The sequence below is a fragment of the Schistocerca cancellata genome, chromosome 7 (genome assembly GCF_023864275.1).
Source record: "Schistocerca cancellata isolate TAMUIC-IGC-003103 chromosome 7, iqSchCanc2.1, whole genome shotgun sequence".
NCBI lineage: Eukaryota > Metazoa > Arthropoda > Insecta > Orthoptera > Acrididae > Schistocerca > Schistocerca cancellata.
In genome coordinates this window covers 589,529,162-589,547,875 of record NC_064632.1, presented here as the reverse complement: position 1 = coordinate 589,547,875, position 18,714 = coordinate 589,529,162, and the positions used below count along the sequence as shown (strand labels likewise).

At 39.1% G+C, this 18,714-nt stretch overlaps 1 protein-coding gene across 1 annotated transcript in view; it reads left to right on the top strand.

Moving 5' to 3' along the window:
- The window catches only part of LOC126092610 (cGMP-dependent 3',5'-cyclic phosphodiesterase-like), a 236,582-nt gene that overhangs the window by 28,779 nt on the left and 189,089 nt on the right, over window positions 1-18,714 (top strand). Inside the window, exon 4 of the mRNA XM_049908312.1 lies at window positions 15,956-16,065. Within this exon, the coding sequence (XP_049764269.1) occupies window positions 15,956-16,065 (110 nt within the window). The remainder of the gene's footprint in view (window positions 1-15,955; window positions 16,066-18,714) is intronic.

Here is an 18,714-nt window from a genome sequence, read left to right as displayed (position 1 = left end):
TTAAAGTTACTGTAAAATAAGTGGAGTGCCACATTTCAGATTAAATTCTTTAAATGGTGGTTCTGTAAAAATAGACCAAGTTCCTTTCCACTTTATGCCAGAAACAGGCTGTGATGTTCCCAACAGCCAAGAACATAACCCTACTCCAAGGCCAGGAATGAAATATTGCAATCTGATGCTGAATGACTGTGAGTGAGCTGTAATTTAATTGTTTCCTGTGTTTACAAGAAGCCTCTTATGAGCCACTGAATGTTTATGAATGGTGTTGTTCAAGATTTGATCAAGTACACAGTTAGTTCTCTAGATCCTCTGTGAGGAGAGCCTGGAGAGTGTGGGACATGTCAGAACATAAGACATATCTACAAAAGATGTGATATGCTGAAGTTCCTTCCAGGGATTCTGTTGATCACTGAATAGTGTTGTGTTAGTTCCTAGTTTTTATCTCCCTGTGAGTTTTCCAAGATCTGGGTGAAGCCAGGTGTGCCGCACCTTAAAACGAAACGCGGATGGGTACATTTTTGTGCAGCAAGTAGAGGTGAAGGTGGCATCCCCTGGTAGCATTTGTAACACCACCCATAGGAAGACAGTGATCCCTGGAGAGAGCTTGGTTCACTGTGGCACTTTGGACATTATAACCAAGTGTCATCAAAACAAAAACAGATTATATTACTACACTGAATCTATCCAAAATCAGGTATTAAATGGCATTCATGTTACATGACAGAGGCCAAGTTGAAAGTATATCATGTGTCTCCACAAAAAAACGTAAATTTCGGTAGTAAAAGGAAAATGTGTGCCATTTGTAAGAACGAAATACTGAAGCTGAATGAACGTATATCCAGTCTACAGTTTACAATCGATGCTCAGAAGATGGAAATAAGTAAACTACAATCTGAAAAACGTGAGACGCTAATGAAGAAAGAAGACTCGGTCTCGGGAAATGAAAGATAATGACTGAAGGAAGTTGTACTCAGAAGCTAAAAGATCTGAAAGACAGTGAAAATTTAGTGCAAAAAACCTCTTTTGAAGTGCTTTCCACTGTGGATTCAGTGAACACGTCAGAAAGGGTTGAAAAGTTGGAAAAGAAAGTAGGAAAACCATTGCTCGTTGTAAGTAGGTCAAACAGTGAAAATACTGCACCAGGAGATATTCTAAAAACTCCGAAAATAAGTGCGCACACCTACACTACCACAGACTTCAATGCAACAAAGGAAACTACTTTAAAAAATGTATCTCCAGCGAAACTGCAAACTGATGAACATTTAAAATATGTGTTGCAAAAAAAAAAAACACTATTCAGGTGAGAAGAAGAACCTTAAATCCTGCAGTTACAAAAAAGTGTGAAACACAAAACAATCTGTGTGTTAAAACTTCCTGGCAGATTAAAACTGTGTGCCCGACCGAGACTCGAACTCGGGACCTTTGCCTTTCGCTAGCAAGTGCTCTACCATCTGAGCTACCGAAGCACGACTCACGCCCGATAATCACAGCTTTACTTCTGCCAGTATCTCGTCTCCTACCTTCCCAACTTTACAGAAGCTCTCCTGCGAACCTTGCAGAACTAGCACTCCTGAAAGAAAGGATATAGCGGAGACATGGCTTAGCCACAGCCTGGGGGATGTTTCCAGAATGAGATTTTCACTCTGCAGCGGAGTGTGCGCTGATACGAAACTTCCTGGCAGATTAAAACTGTGTGCCCGACCGAGACTCGAACTCGGGACCTTTGCCTTTCGCGGGCAAGTGCTCTACCATCTGAGCTACCGAAGCACGACTCACGCCCGATACTCACAGCTTTACTTCTGCCAGTTTCTCATTCTGGAAACATCCCCCAGGCTGTGGCTAAGCCATGTCTCCGCTATATCCTTTCTTTCAGGAGTGCTAGTTCTGCAAGGTTCGCAGGAGAGCTTCTGTAAAGTTGGGAAGGTAGGAGACGACCCCTTGGCAAAAATTTTCAACTTCTCTTTAAAAACTGATGTATTTCCAGATTTTTTAAAATAGAAAAAGTTTCACCACTGCTAAAAAAAGGTTCTTCTGAAAAAATATCAAACTACCAACCCTTGTCGCAGTTAAGTTCCTTCTCAAAAATTCTAGAAAAACTCTTCGATGACAGGCGTTTAAGTTTCATAAATAAATATGCACCTCTTACAGTACAACAACGTGGTTATAGAAAGTCTAAGTCTACACAGACAGCAATTTTTGAATTCTTAGACTGCATTTTAAAATCCCGTGATCAACATAAATTAGCTACAGGTATTTTTCTAGATCTATCAAAAGCCTTTGATGTCCTGGACCATAACATTCTGCTCGAAAAATTAGAAAGATGAAGAGTAAGAGGTGTAGCACATAGCTGGTTGTGCTCATAGCTAAAAACTGCAGGCAGAAAATATGAATTCAACAAAATGAATAAAACAAGAAATAACTCCTTTCTTTCTAGCGATTTACCAATAAAATATGGTGTACCATAGGGCTTTATCTTAGGTCCACTACTCTTCTTGATTTATGTGGACAACTTAGTCGAATATATGAGTCCCACAAAAACTATCCTGTTTGCCGATGACACCAGCATATTACTCACTGGATTCGGTCCAGAAACTTCGCAGTCCATAGCAGAAAGTTCTATGAAAAGACTTTCTGAGTGGTTCACAAAAAACAAACTCCTTATAAATACTGAAAAACTGTGTGTGTTGATTTTCATTTAATTCCTCCAACTAATCAAATGTCTGTTCAAGCACAGTTAAAAAATGATCCCCTAGTAAATGTAAGTGTCACAAAATTTTTCGGTCTGTGGGTTGAGCAAGTGGGACACATATAAATAACTTGTCTAGAAAACTAACATCTGTGTGCTATGGCCTAAGAATTTTAAAGGCTCCAACAAGCAAAACAACAGTACTGCAGGCATACTATGCACAGTTCCACTCACTAGTCCATTATGGGATCGTTTTCTGGGGATACTCAGGTTTTTAGAGTGCAAAAAAGAGTCCTGTAAATCCCATTTTACTGAGCTTGGTGTTCTAAATGTTCCAAGTTTATTCATTTATGAAACTATCTTGTTCACTGGGGACTACCTCCTGAAAACAGGCAAACTGCTATAGAACACAAATGTACACAACTATAGTACCAGAGGGAAATCAAATGCATCAAAAATATCACAGACCAACCACCTATCAGAGGAGCATAATTAACATTGGTGTAATACTACACAATAAGATACCAGAGGAAATAAAAAATGCTACTCATCCAATATTTAAAGCTAAACTAAAGGCATTTTTAATAATGCACTGTTTCTATTCTGTCAGAGAATTTATGAATACGTAACAGAATTATTTGTAATACGTACCTATTTTTAATTTGCCTACTATTTTGCTATACTATGTATTATTGTAACTTATCTTTGACCTGTCCAATATCAATTGCACAATTTGTGCTGTATGATACAACTGGACCAATAAAAAATCAAATCAGATCAAATCTATTACATTTGATTACTTAGTGTGTCAGAATACAGATCCGAAGGTCCAAGGTTCACCCTCAATTGATCCCAGATTCTTTAATTTGTGGCAGTGATTTGAATATGTGAAAAACCCCGAACTGCAATGAAGTCCAGAGTCCACATTAATCTGTAGGTTGCCATAAAACTGGCTCAGTGAGTCAGTTCTAGGTCAGAGCGATGTCTGTTAAACAATTGTATTTTGTAAACCAACCTTCACGTCAGCAACAGCTTTATAACGATGATTGCATATAAATAGTGGAAAATTGTTAAAAATTAAACTGGTCATAATACTGACATCCACATGCCTGGATGCATGAGGAAAAGGAGAGAGGGCAGAATGCTATGGGAAGTGATAGTGAGAAACATTGTTTGACTCAACGAAACTAATGAATTCTGTGAGACAGATTTAACAATTGTTAATATAATGGGAGTGTTCCTCAGCAAACACATGTGAAGATGGACTGAATTAATGCTTCATCAGCAGAACATGATTTACAGGAACTACATTAATATATGTACTTATATAAAAGGATATAGCAATTATTTTAACTTTCGTAGGTTACATACTGCTTTACAAGTAAGAAATAGAATACCAGTAACGATGTTTTCTAATAGTTCTTCTAACATTGGTGTGCATGCAAAATGCTTTAGAACATGAAACCGAAAAGCCGAATTCATGCAGTGCTTCTGTAGTCAAATGGGACCAAATCAGTCAGTATTGACAGTGAAAGTTAGCATGATTGCTACAGTTAATCGTAAAAGAAATTTTCATTGCCAGTTTCTGTTCTTTAAGGGGACAAGAGTTTTGGCATGAAGTTCTGAACCACAATATAATAAGCTAGTCTACTGAGTTAAAACATCAGTCCCCTCTCAGCGCCCTGTGAAGTATAGTCTTACAAAGTAAAGGCACCTGCAAGTGTCGACGATGGTGAATGTATCGGGTAGTTGAGAGGATTATCCCAAGTATTGTCACTAAGTTTCACCTGCTTCCCACTTTTGCTTTCCTCCATACTTCACCCCATGATAATGAAAACACAACACTAGACTGTACAAGCACTCATCAGACATTCTCAAAATATAGCTACATTTGACATTTCATAACACATCAGAGGAAGCCAATGTGAAAACCACCCCCACTTTGCCCAGGGCTGTTGTATGGGATTTCTGGATTCTTCTCAACTCTTATTGACCAGTAAGAAACTGAATGTGGTCTAAGAGTAGGGCATCGTAAAAAGTAAATAAATAAATAAATTGAAAAAAGTGTCTATTGATTTTAGCATCTAAGGAACCAAAAGCAGACAAGTAAAATTGTAACTTTATGTAGTCGGAATGGATGTTTTACTGTGCTGCATAGTGTGTGCTGTTGTGAAACTTTCACAAAGTTGTAAACTGTGCTGTACTGAGACTTTAAACCAAACATTTTTCTATTGTAGTCAGTGTTTGTACCAGCTGAACAATCCAGGCAGACTTGACAGCTTCAGTTCTGCCTGTACCTTTTCCTATGTTGGATGCTTTCCTGCATATTTTGCTGTACGAAGAGAGTTTGTCAATTCTCATACTGTTGTTTGAGTTCCATACAGTATTTTCCATTATTGTATTAATTTTCTTGTGTTAGCTTTAGGTTGTAATTATTCTCTTTCTGACATTCAGAATGCTTGTTTTTAATATGTTAAGCTATTAAAGAAGACTTACATCTTCATTTTTATTGAGAAGTTACTTCAACCATATTCTGCTCTGCTGCTATGGAGTCCCTTGTCTCACAGATCTTTCAGGGATATTTCCTATGATACCTTCTGCTGCATACATTGTTGTATATCTGCATGATTAATCTATATTTGTTATTTTTTTCTGTTCTCAAATTATTAACTTGAATCTTTATTGTATATAAGTAATATGAATCATGTCCTTATCTCCATATGGTGCTTTTTCATTAACCCATATGGCCAGTGTAAGCTACTTATCCCCTCTGCATTACTCATATCTGGCGTTATCTATATCTGGATGATTTTAATTGGATTTTCTCTGTAACGTGACTGTAGTATTCACTTGCGCCAAATGCTTCGCAAGGTTGATAAGATTACATTGTGGCAGGCTATTGTTCTTGATAGTTGGATTTCTCACTTAATAGTTCATTTTTTGTCTTAGATTGCTGCTCTTATTTGTACTATTGTCCTTCTTTTGCAGTGTACTCATAAATTACTGCAACTGTAACTGTTTAAACAGCATTGTTATGGGATAATAGCATAGTTATGTGCTACATTAACAATGGTATAAATGAAAATCCTAATCATACAGTGCAGACATTGAGCAGTGGTGATGAATATGAAAAGGAAGTTCAACATTATATCTCATCTTAAACACACACACACACACACACACACACACACACACACACACACTAAAAATTAACTGAAGGCAGCATAGGTTGTGTGCATCATATGGTGCATCTACCTGACTTATTCTGCATAGAAGATAAAAAAGACTGTAAAACATTAATTTTTGTCTCTTCAGGTGTATCTTGTAAAGAAAAATATCTGTTATCTGACTGGTAGTGTTGTGTTATTTTGTGGATATAATACTGAGGGAAAAACTGTTGTACGTCTATTCCTTTTGGATACATAGTGCAATGCATTGATGTGCAAAACTTAAGGACAAAAGTACACAAAGTGTGTCTCTGCCAAGTAACACAGTTCAATAAAACTTGGACCACACATAGATAGAACTGCTACGGTATAGCACAGAAGGTAACTATGCAATGAGATGAACAAAAATGACACTTTTATTCAAAGACGATAATTACACTGCGGTCACCGTGATTAACAGCGATCCGCTGGGAATTACAAAATCCGACACTTAGTTCTTAATATGATGTGTGATCACCATGGACGGTGATGCATGTTCAGCAATGTGCTCACATTCTGGCTGTAAGGTTGATAAGGAATTCTTGTGGTAGGGTATTCCATTCCTCCACCAGCATGGCTTACAACTGCTGCATGGTCACTGGTGCATGTAATGTGCTGCAATACGTCTCCCCAATGCATCCTACACGTGCGTGATGTCGGGGGATAGGCAGGCCAGTCCATTTGCCTAAAATCCTCTCATTCCAAGAGCTGCTATATCTGCGCGGTTCAATGCAGTTATGTATTGTCATCCATAAAAATGAAGTCAAAACTGGATACACCCCTGAAAAGACGAGAATGGGGAGGAGTAAAGTGTCACAATAATTCTGAGTGGTGACTGTACTGTGTTCAAAGATTTGGAGGCCAGTCCACCCAGGCAATATTGTGTCACCCAACACTGGATCACCAAAATGACCATGTTCGACAATGTTCCTGGGTGCATTACGTATTCCTTACTTTCTCCATTTGAGGGCATGTCATCCATAAGTGCCTGCACATTAACTTTGGTGCCCTGAACAGCCTTTACATATGACCGGAATTTCTTTGTGTTTTGTGGGAGATCTTTCGATAAGTTTATAAATCGTATATGAAGATAGTAACTGTTCTCAAAAGAACAGATACCATTGATGACCGTGCAGCTTCTCTAGAATAAATGATAATTAATTGAAACCCTCATCTGCCGACAGGGGCACACATTTTCATCTGACCCCATCAAGGTATGTCAACAATACCTGTTGGCAGCTGAGGGTTTTGATTAATTATTGTAAATCGTAGATTTGGAGCTTTAGATGCCTTTTGCAGAGTATATAAAATCCTGTCTAATGTCAAGGAAAGGTTGTGTGGATTCTTATCTACAACTGACACAAAACTGTATATTAACGTAAAGTATTTATTTTAACACTGTTTAGTTGGGCCTGTTACGTATTTGTTCTGAAGATTCTGTTTGAACTCATATGGTGACAGCATCCATTTTCTTGATGTCTGGAATACAGTAATGTTGGCCTTCAAGATACCAACAGTGCCGTCTAATGCTTCATTGAAAACAACAAACGATGTCTTACACACTTTAAGGACAGCATAGAATTTGCCCAGTGTGACTTATTCCACCATGTAAAATTAATCTACAGTGCCGGCAATTAGAAAAAGTTGAGTAGTTTCAGAAGGGAATGATTGTTGCTTGCTTCCACGAAATATCCTGGCGTTGGCTAACATATAGGTAAACTTAAGTAGATGTAATTATACATTCTTTGAAAACAATGTGTATAACAAAATAAAGAAAATGAGCACAATTTTGTTTTTAAAGTGTGGGGATAGGTACTCTCATCTCATATATCCTATCGCACAGTTTTCAGATTAAAAACAACCAATAGTTCTCTATTCGTAACCAATTTTAATGCAATGTTGTTGTTGTTGTTGTTGTTGTTGTTGTGGTATTCAGTCCTGAGACTGGTTTGATGCAGCTCTCCATGCTACTCTATCCTGTGCAAGCCTCTTCATCTCGCAGTACCTACTGCAGCCTACATCCTTCTGAATCTGCTTAGTGTATTCATCTCTTGGTCTTCCTCTACGATTTTTACCCTCAACGCTGCCCTCCAGTACTAAATTGATGATCCCTTGATGCCTCAGAACATGTCCTACCAACCGATCCCTTCTTCTAATCAAGTTGTGCCACAAACTCCTCTTCTCCCCAATTCTGTTCAATACCACCTCATTAGTTACCCATATAATCTTCAGCATTCTTCTGTAGCACCACATTTCGAAAGATTCTATTCTCTTCTTGTCCAAAATATTTATCGTCCATGTTTCACTTCCATACATGGCTACACTCCATACAAATACTTTCAGAAACGACTTCCTGACACTTCAATTTATACTCGATGTTAACAAATTTCTCTTCTTCAGAAACGCTTTCCTTGCCATTGCCAGTCTACATTTTATATCCTCTCTACTTCGACCATCATCAGTTATTTTGCTCCCCAAATAGCAAAACTCCTTTACTACTTTAAGTGTCTCATTTCCTAATCTAATTCCCTCGGCATCACCTAACTTAATTCGACTATATTCCATTATCCTAGTTCTGCTTTTTTTTTTATGTTCATCTTACACCCTCCTTTCAAGACACTGTCCATTCAGTTCAACAGCTCTTCCAAGTTCTTTGCTGTTTCTGACAGAATTACAATGTCATCGGCGAACCTCAAAGTTTTTATTTCTTCTCCATGGATTTTAATACCTACTCCGAACTTTTCTTTTGTTTCCTGTACTGCTTGCTCAATATACAGATTGAATAGCATTGGGGAGAGGCTACTACCCTGTCTCACCACCTTCCCAACCACTGCTTCCCGTTCACGTCCCTCAACTCTTATAACTGCCATCTGGTTTCTGTACAAATTGTAAATAGCCTTTCGCTCCCTGTATTTTACCCCTGCCACCTTCAGAAATTGAAAGAGAGTATTCCAGTCAACATTGTCAAAAGCTTTCTCTAAGTCTACAAATGCTAGAAATGTAGGTTTGCCTTTCGTTAATCTCTCGTCTAAGATAAGTTGTAGGGTCAGTATTGCCTCACGTGTTCCAACATTTATATGGAATCCAAACTGATCTTCCCTGAGGTCGGCTTCTACCAGTTTTTCGATTCGTCTGTAAAGAATTTGCGTTAGTATTTTGCAGCTGTGACTTATTAAACTGATAGTTCGGTAATTTTCACATCTGTCAACACCTGCTTTCTTTGGGATTGAAATTATTATATTCTTCTTGAAGTCTGAGGGTATTTCGCCTGTCTCATACATCTTGCTCACCAGATGGTAGAGTTTTGTCAAGACTGGCTCTCCCAAGGCTGTCAGTAGTTCTAATGAAATGTTGCCTACTCCCGGGGCCTTGTTTCGACTTAGGTCTTTCAGTGCTCTGTCAAACTCTTCACACAGTATCATACCTCCCATTTCATCTTCATCTATCTCCTCTTCCATTTCCATAATATTGTCCTCAAGTACATCGCCCCTGTATAGACCCACTATATACTCCTTCGACCTTTCTGCTTTCCCTTCTTTGCTTAGAACTAGGTTTCCATCTGAGCTCTTGATATTCATGCTAGTGGTTCTCTTTTCTCCAAAGGTCTCTTTAATTTTCCTGTAGGCAGTATCTATCTTACCCCTAGTGAGATAAGCCTCTACATCCTTACATTTGTCCTCTAGCCATCCCTGCTTAGCCATTATGCATGTCCTGTCAATCTCATTTTTGAGACGTCTGTATTCCTTTTTGCCTGCTTCATTTACTGCATTTTTATATTTTCTCCTTTCGTCAATTAAGTTCAATATTTCTTCTGTTATCCAAGGAGTTCTACTAGCCCTCGTCTTTTTACCTACTTGATCCTCTGCTGCCTTCACTACTTCATCCCTCAGAGCTACCCATTCTTCTTCTACTGTACTTCTTTCCCCCATTCTGTCGATTGTTCCCTTGTGCTCTCCCTGAAACTCTGTACAACCTCTGGTTCTTTCAGTTTATCCAGGTCCCATCTCCGTAAATTCCCACCTTTTTGCAGTTTCTTCAGTTTTAATCTTCAGTTCATAACCTATAGATTGTGGCCAGAGTCCACATCTGCCCCTGGAAATGTCTTAAAATTTAAAATCTGGTTCCTAAATCTCTGTCTTAGCATTATATAATCTATCTGATACCTTTTAGTATCTCCAGGGTTCTTCCATGTATACAACCTTCTTTCATGATTCTTGAACCAAGTGTTAGCTATGATTAAGTTATGATCTGTGCAAAATTCTACCAGGTGGCTTCCTCTTTCATGTCTTAGCCCCAATCCATATTCACCTACTACGTTTCCTTCTCTTCCTTTTCCTACTGTCGAATTCCAGTCACCCATGACTATTAAATTTTCATCACCCTTCACTATATGAATAATTTCTTTTATCTCATCATACATTTCATCAACTTCTTCTTCATCTGCAGACCTAGTTGGCATATAAACTTGTACTACTGTAGTAGGCGTGGGCTTCGTGTCTATCTTGGCCGCAATAATGCGTTCACTATGCTGTTTGTAGTAGCTTACCCGCACTCCTATTTTTTTTTATTCATTATTAAACCTACTCCTGCATTACCCCTATTTGATTTTGTATTTATAACCCTGTATTCACCTGACCAAAGCTCCTGTTCCTCCTGCCACCGAACTTCACTAATTCCCACTATATCCATTTCCCTTTTTAAATTTTCTAACCTACCTGCCCGATTAAGGGATCTGACATTTCACGATCCGATCTGTAGATTGCCAGTTATCTTTGTCCTGATAACGATGTCCTCTTGAGTAGTCGCTGCCCGGAGATCCGAATGGGGGACTACTTCACCTTGGGAATATTTTACCCAAGAGGACGCCATCATCATTTAACCATACAGTAAAGCTGCATGCCCTCGGGAAAAATTACGGCTGTAGTTTCCCCTTGCTTTCAGACATTCACAGTACCAAAACAGCAAGGCCGTTTTGGTTAGTGTTACAGGGCCAGATCAGTCAGTCATCCAGACTGTTGCCCCTGCAACTACTGAAAAGGCTGCTGCCCCTCTTCAGGATTTAACACAATAAGTAAGTAAATAAATAAATAAAACAACATTTTCTGCCGTTATCCACCCTTCTCCTTGTCACTTAAGGCTACTCTCTCTCATCCCTGGCCTTCCTTTTTAACCCTCCCCAAAAATCCCTTTCTCTTCCTTGATAAAGAAACTGTTGGTCCCGAAAGAGCTAGGTAATGTCTCTCTCTTATGTGCATCTACTGGCAGTACTACACATTTCACCTCCTGAAGGTAAGTAATGACCAGAAGTTTTGTCTCATTAGTTTTCTTATAACAATGAAAATAATCAATTATTGATAGTATGATGTAAATGGATAGATAAAAAATCTAGTCGCCAAGCAGTGGCAGGGCAAGACACACACAAAAGGATTTAACTTTTACAAGCTTTCAAGGTCAGTGGCTCCTTCTTCTGACAGAAGAGTTGAAGAGAAAGGAAGAGGCATGAAGGAAAAGAACTGGAGAGGCTTAGGGAAAGGGGTACAGTTCAGAAAAGTCACACAGTACCCAGAGTTGAGGAGACTGACCGTACTGGTTGAGAAGGAATGACCAGCAGGAAGAAGGGTTGACGGGCAAGGACGATGAGTGAAGAATAAGGACTGGAGAGGTCTAGGGAAAATAGTAGATTTCAGGAAAGTCAATCAGAACCGAGGGTCAGGGGAGACTTAACCAAATTGAATGAGAAGGAAAGAATGAGTGTTGGGGACTGCACTGGACAAGATTTGAAAACCTGAGAACCTAAAGGTGGAACGCAGGATAATATGCAAGACAGAGGTTGCCACTTAAGCATCATGCACGAGTTAATAATAATGAAAAGCTAAGTGGATTGTACATAACAGAGCAGGGGGGGGGGGGGGGGGTGAAAAATAGACGGATAAGAAAATGAAGGATATACAAAACTAAAATGAAGTGAAGCAAAGAGAATGCTGTGATAGAAGAAATTAATGTAAATTAAGGCCAGGTGTATGGCAAGAGCCAAGGACATGTTGTAGTGCTGGTTCCCACCTGTGGAGTCCTCAGAAACTGGTGTCTGGGGGGAAGAACCCAGATGGCGCATGTAGTGAAACAGGCACTGAGGTTACGATTGTCATGTTGTAGAGCATGCTCTGCAACAGGATATTGCATGCTGCCAGTATATACCCTCTGCTTATGCCCTTTCATCCTGACTGATAATTTGGTGGTAGTCATGCTGATGTAAAAGGTCAAACAGTGTTTACATAACAGCTGGTATATGACATATCGTTTCACAGGCTCTCCCTTTCGTAGTATATATTTTGCCAGTTGCAGAGTTGATTTTTGTGGTGGTAGGAGGGTGCACAGGGCAAGTCTTGCAGCAGAGACTGTCACAGTGATAGGAGTCATAGGTTAGGGATATGGTTGCAGAAGAAGCATAGGGTCTGACAAGAATATTGTGGAGATTGGGAGGGCGATGTAAAGCTATTCTAGGTGTGGTGGGCAAAATCTCAGACAGAATGGATATCATTTTGGAACATGATTTTAGGAAGTCATCGCCTTGTTGAAGTAGCTGATTAATACATTCCAGACCAGGACAATACTGAGTGACCAGTGGTATGCTACAAAATTGTTTTTTGTGGGGATCAGCAGTACAGGGTTTGGATGTGATGGCCGAAGTATGGCTAAACACTGAATTAAGACATTTACCTTGTTTGAATTTTACAGTTGTAATAGATTCCAAACCTATGATAGTCTTCCTACTCACCTTAATCAACTTTATACTTACCAACAAAACCATAATTGTCCCAATTAATTGTTAGTTGATTAAAGTCTCCACTGATGAGTACAGTATGATTGGGAAACTATGTACAAGTGAACTGAAGCTTACGGTTACATCAGGTGATGAGTCTGGTGGGCGACAGAAGGATCCGAATATCATTTTACGCCTACCTCTGATACTGAGTCTTGCCTAAATAATCTCACATGCAGCTTCAATTTCTATCTCGGTGGATTGTAGTTCATTGTCTACTGTGACAAATATACTGTCCCCATTTCCGATTTGCCTATCCTTTCAATGCACATTTAAATTTTCCCCAAAAATCTCACTGCTATCAATTTCAGATTTCAACCAGCTTTCTGGATCTAGTGTTACGTTAGCTTCTCTGCTTTTCATGAATGCTTCAAACTCTAGCACTTTGTTGCAGATGCTTTGGCAGTTTATCATTAGGATTTTAATACTCTCACCTGTGGGAGGTGTTTCTTTCGATGCTTCTGGGTTTCCTAGGGCCGGCCGTTGTGCCCGAGCAGTTCTAGGCACTTCAGTCTGGAACCGTGCTGCTGCTACAGTCGCAGGTCCGAATCCTGCCTCGGGCATGGATGTGTGTGATGTCCTTAGGTTAGTTAGGTTTAAGTAGTTCTAAGTCTAGGGGACTGATGACCTCAGATGTTAAGTCCCATAGTGCTCAGAGCCATTTGAACCCTTTTTTCTTTGCCTTCCTAGGACTATTGTTATCTGGATTGGATAGGGAGTTGCCTGATCTAAAAAACCCTTGTTTGCGAGCCACACACAGTCAGCTACCTGAATAGCAGCCTCTGATGTGCACTGCACACCTGACCTATTTAGGGGGACCCTACACTTCTCAACGCTATGGCGCAAGTCCAGGAAGCCGCAGCCTAGCTTGTCACATAACTTTCGAAGTCTCTATTTCAGTCCTTTCACTCAGCTCAGAACTTACTTGTTTCCTTATTCATTATTAGTCCCACCCCTGCATTACTCCTGTTTGACTTTGTATTTATAACCCTGTATTCACCTGACCATAAAGCCCGTTCATCCTGCCACAGAACTTCTCCAATTCCCACTATATTTAACGTCAGCCTACACATTACCCTTTTTAAATGTTCTAACCTTTTGCACAATTAAAGGATCTAACATTCAACTCTCTTATCTATTCTAACCTTGTGCCCAATTAAGGGATCTATAGAATGCAAGTTTTATGATTTCTCCTGATAACATCATCCTTGTGAGTGGTCCCTGCCGAGAGATCCAAATGGGGGGACTGTTGTACCTCTAGAATATTTTACCCAGTAGGATGCCATCATCATTTAATCATGATGTATAGGTGCATACTCTTGGGAAAAATCATGCTTGCAGTTTCCCCTTGATTTCAGTTATTGACAGCATCAGCACAGCAAGGCAGTTTGAGTTGATGTTATAAGGCCCGATCAGTCAATCATCCAGACAATTGCCCCTACAACTACTGAAAAGACTGCTGTCCCTCTTCAGGAATCACATGTTTATTTGACCTCTTCAACAGAAACCCCTCCCTTGTTGTTGCACCAGTGGTATGACTATCTGTATCACTGAGACACAAAAGCCACTGCACCGAATTTTTTGTATATATTCTCATATTGGTTTTATTACCATATGGAACTCAGTTTCTGGAGCCACTTAGTATATTTCTTGAATTTTTTTTTTGTCTTGTGGAGTTAGTGGAATGGTAAATGGGATATGAAAATACATATTTTTGTTGAATTGCTTTTTAGTGTGCAACTTACGAACTACATGAAATATCTCACCTGGTGGTCCCAGCTATGTGTTCACATTCTCGTACTCTTACATGTGTATCTGTAAGTGGCAACGACACTAGCGAACAAAAAACAGCTGAGGGCTGTGGGGAAACGCCAGCTGGACCAACACTCGCTGGGCATCTGGATGCACCATGGCTACAGGAAAGTGTATCAAGTCACAGGCAGATTAAGCTGAGGTGCACTCGCAGCACCTCACACACACACATTTCGCTACACACACTAAGTACAGTGATAGTTTTGATGACAACACTTCTTGGATGACCTTGCTGTGATAAGAGGCCAGCATGCACTATCTGAATAATTTATTTTATCTCGTCATACATTTCTTAAGTCTCTTCATCATCTACAGAGGTAGTTAACATTTAAACTAGTTCTGCGGTGGTGGATGTGGCCTTTGTGTCTGTCTTGGCTACAATAATTTGTTCACAATGCTGTTCGTAGTAGCTTTTCTGCATTCGTATTTTCTTATTCATTATTAAACTTACTCCTGTATTACCCCTGTTTGATTTTGTACTTATAACCCTGTATTCACCTGACCAGAAGACCTGTTCTTCCTACCACTGAACTTCACTAATTCCCATTATGTCTAACTTCAACCTATCCATTTTCCTATATGGTTAAATGGTGGTGACACCCCCTTGGGTAAAATACTATGGAGGTAAAATAGTCCCCCATTCAGATTTCCGGGCGGGGACTGCTCAAAGGATGTCATCACCAGGAGGAACAAAACAGGCATTCCGCAGACTGGAGTGTGGAATATTAGATCCCTTCATCAGACAGGTAAGGTAGAAAATTCAAAAACTAACGCCATTAGCGTGATGATGCAAGTGCCTAGTTTCTAGGACAGCATAAATAAGGAGTCTATCAAAATCAAAGAGGTCAGGAAACCTAATAAACAAGGATGGAGGTTTCAGTTTAAAAAAGATGTAGGGTTCGGCACTCAGTTTATTAGGATATCACCAATTATCATATGCACTAGAGCTAGGAAACACAAGGAGATCCTGCCGGAGGTTCGAATCCTTCCTCGGGCATGGGTGTGAGTGTTGTCCTTAGTATTAAGTTAGTTTAAGTAGTGTGTAAGTCTAGGGACTGATGACCTCAGCAGTTTGGTCCCTTAGGAATCCACACACACACACAAGGAGAATAAGTATCTTTCAGAATATCAGTACAGGCTCTGAAAAACAAGAGCACTGAAAGTCATAGTTCATAATGGATATCAGGAGTCTCTCTCTCTCTCTCTCTCTCTCTCTCTCTCTCTCTCTCTCTCTCTCTCTCTGTGTGTGTGTGTGTGTGTGTGTGTGTGTGTGTGTGTGTGTGTGTCCAAATAGATCTCGTATTTTAGTGTTATTTCTGTCTCAGAAAAATAGCTTCCATCATATGGCAAGAACCTGTAATTACAAGGTATTGTATTACTAAGCAAGCTTTTTCTGAAATAAATGAATTCTGAAGCAACAATTGTCTACAGGTACTGCATTGGGACCGTCTTGAATGCTCTAGCATATGAAGAAGAAAAACGCCTGAAACTGCAGTGTCAGTCTTTGTTATCAGTTGCAAAGAACTTATTCTCACGTCTCGGTAGGTTTTATGAAGATAATGCTCTACATTTGAATAATGTCCTTTGTGTTTGTTAGAGTGCAGTAATTACTTGTGTTATGTTGATTTGTGTTAGCAATATAATGATGCTGACTTGGTACATATCTTTTGTTGATTCTGTCTGCTTCTCGGCCCTGTAGGTGGGTAATGTCATTAAATCACCTTTATTTTGAGAATAATACTGCAGTAACTTTCAAAGTAGATTAACATTGGAACAGCCTGTAAATAATATATATTGCTTGTAATGAGCATATGACGTAAAACACATTTGGAGCCCGGCATACTCTACTTAGGCACATAATTTTATAGATGGTAACTGTCAGCATCAGACTGCTCTCTGTCACATTTGGTGAAAATTATTTGTGCATTTGATAATATAAAGTATTATAGAATTGTAATAAGCAGACATAATAATAATAATAATAATAATAATAATAATAACAATTATTATTATTATTATTATTATTATTATTATTTCATGTAGCTCAATGGCCTTTTGCAAGTCTTTCAATCAAATTAGATGCCATTTTGGTGACTTGCTAGTCCTTGTGACTTGCTAGTCCTTGTGACTTGCTCGTCCTCAGCCTACCACAGTTATCCAACCAGGGAAAGGGGACGCCAACATGGAATCCAAACTACATGTTGTTTCTGGCATCTCCCCACATCTTTGAAATGTGAAAACTGTTCTCAGTCCAATGAAGTTATTTAATTTGAATGATCCAGTGAGAAAGATAATCATATTACAAAAATGTGAGTAGGTATGAATGTGAGTAGGTATGTGTTTCCCACATCTCCTTTTAAACCACTGGACCAGTTTCAACCAAAATTGGTATTCATATCCATTACTGTGAGGAAACTATTGCTGTGGGGGTAAGACATACCTCCCTGTCATAGTTCAGGAGATATGATATCATAAACAGTGAGACGTGCGAGAAACTGCTGCATTGCACATGGCAGTTAAATTTATAAATTTTGCAGACAGTACCCACATATGCTGCAAAATGCACTTACAATACTGTTTCACAGAACCACACATAGTTCAGGAGATATAAACTCTGGGATGTGTGAAATTTGGCTGCATCGTGCATTATATTTAATACGTCTTTGCTACTACTTCCACTTGCAACACATTTTGCAGACATTGTTCGTATATGGCAGTTTATGTACCTACAAAATTAAATCATTGTATGATGCATAGCTCAGTAGGTATGCTGCCATAAACACTGAGATGCATGAAGAACAGCCGCATCATGTGTGATGTTTAAGTTTATCATTTCTTTGCTGCTAAGTCTACTTGCAACATATTTCGCAAACAGTATGAACCTATGCCACTGAATGTACCTATACAAATATACCATTGTATCTTACGTAGTTCAAGAATTATTATGTCATGAACACTGACAAGTGGACCGTATGTACTTGCCCTCACCGATGTAATAGATGTTGACCTGGTGTGTAAATCATGGCAAGGACTGTGACTTACATAAACCGGAAGGTGCAACTCTCAACTCTTTTTCGAGAAAATCAGGTTCGAAAGACTTAGGCATGCATAAATATACTATTGTGTGGTCTCTTAACAGGCAAGGAATCCACAGCCAAGTGAATAAGTGCTTAGTTTCATAAGTACAAGTTCTCTGAATCAAATCACAGTACTGGTGATTTTTTTAAATTCCACATAATTCCAATGACAGATTTACTCTGACTGTCCAGATTATCAGTATTGAATCATTGCATAATATTTATCATGAAAAACAGGAAATGAAAATATTATTGTTAGGACAGTTGAAATAAAAAAGGATACATGACCATTTTGAATCAAATCAGTGTAGTCTCTTTATTCACATCATTGTAACTACATTTGTCACACATATGGAGCACTGCACGAATCAGGACAATACTAATTTTAGAGACATGTAAAAGAATATTTATTGTGCAATACAGCAGATGTAATGAATGCCAAGTTTTTGCATGAGCATGGTTTTTTTCAATGTTTTATGTTCGTAAGCTGTTCTTGGCCATCACACAGTTTTGCAGCATATCATGCATATTTGATCATGTCAACAAAATTGTTTGATCGATTGTTTGAATTTCTGTGCAGGCTTCTCTTGAAGCTATCTCTCTATTGTTTTAGATGATGTATGAGCAATGTTTTAGTAACTTTATAAGGTTTTTTACCTGCCTGTAAAAATAAATGTCACAGGGCTGCACCAACGGAGTATGCTTTGGAGGAATTACTTTAATACTGTATGTGGGCAGACCCTCTCTATCTCGAAAAATTTTGTCATACAAAACAGGGTTCATTTGCCCTCCCCATGAATCGAGGAACTAAAGAAACTGTTTTTCTCTCGCATATGGCTTCAAGACGTCAGTTAGAAATTTCTTGTATATAGTACTGTTGTGTGTTTGCTGTACTTTGAAGATGTTAACAAAACGTTTTTGTATTTGTGTGCATACTCACCAGCTGCTTTTTATGGCCTTGGTCCAAATTGGCTGGCTCTTGGACGCAAATGAAGACCATTGGTAGTAATTTTCCAGATAAGGCGACAGCATATTGTGCAGTGTGTGAATGTTTCACCTTGTGCAAATCCTTTCGCTGTATAAGAACCACCTTTGTTCCACATTCGGTGAAAG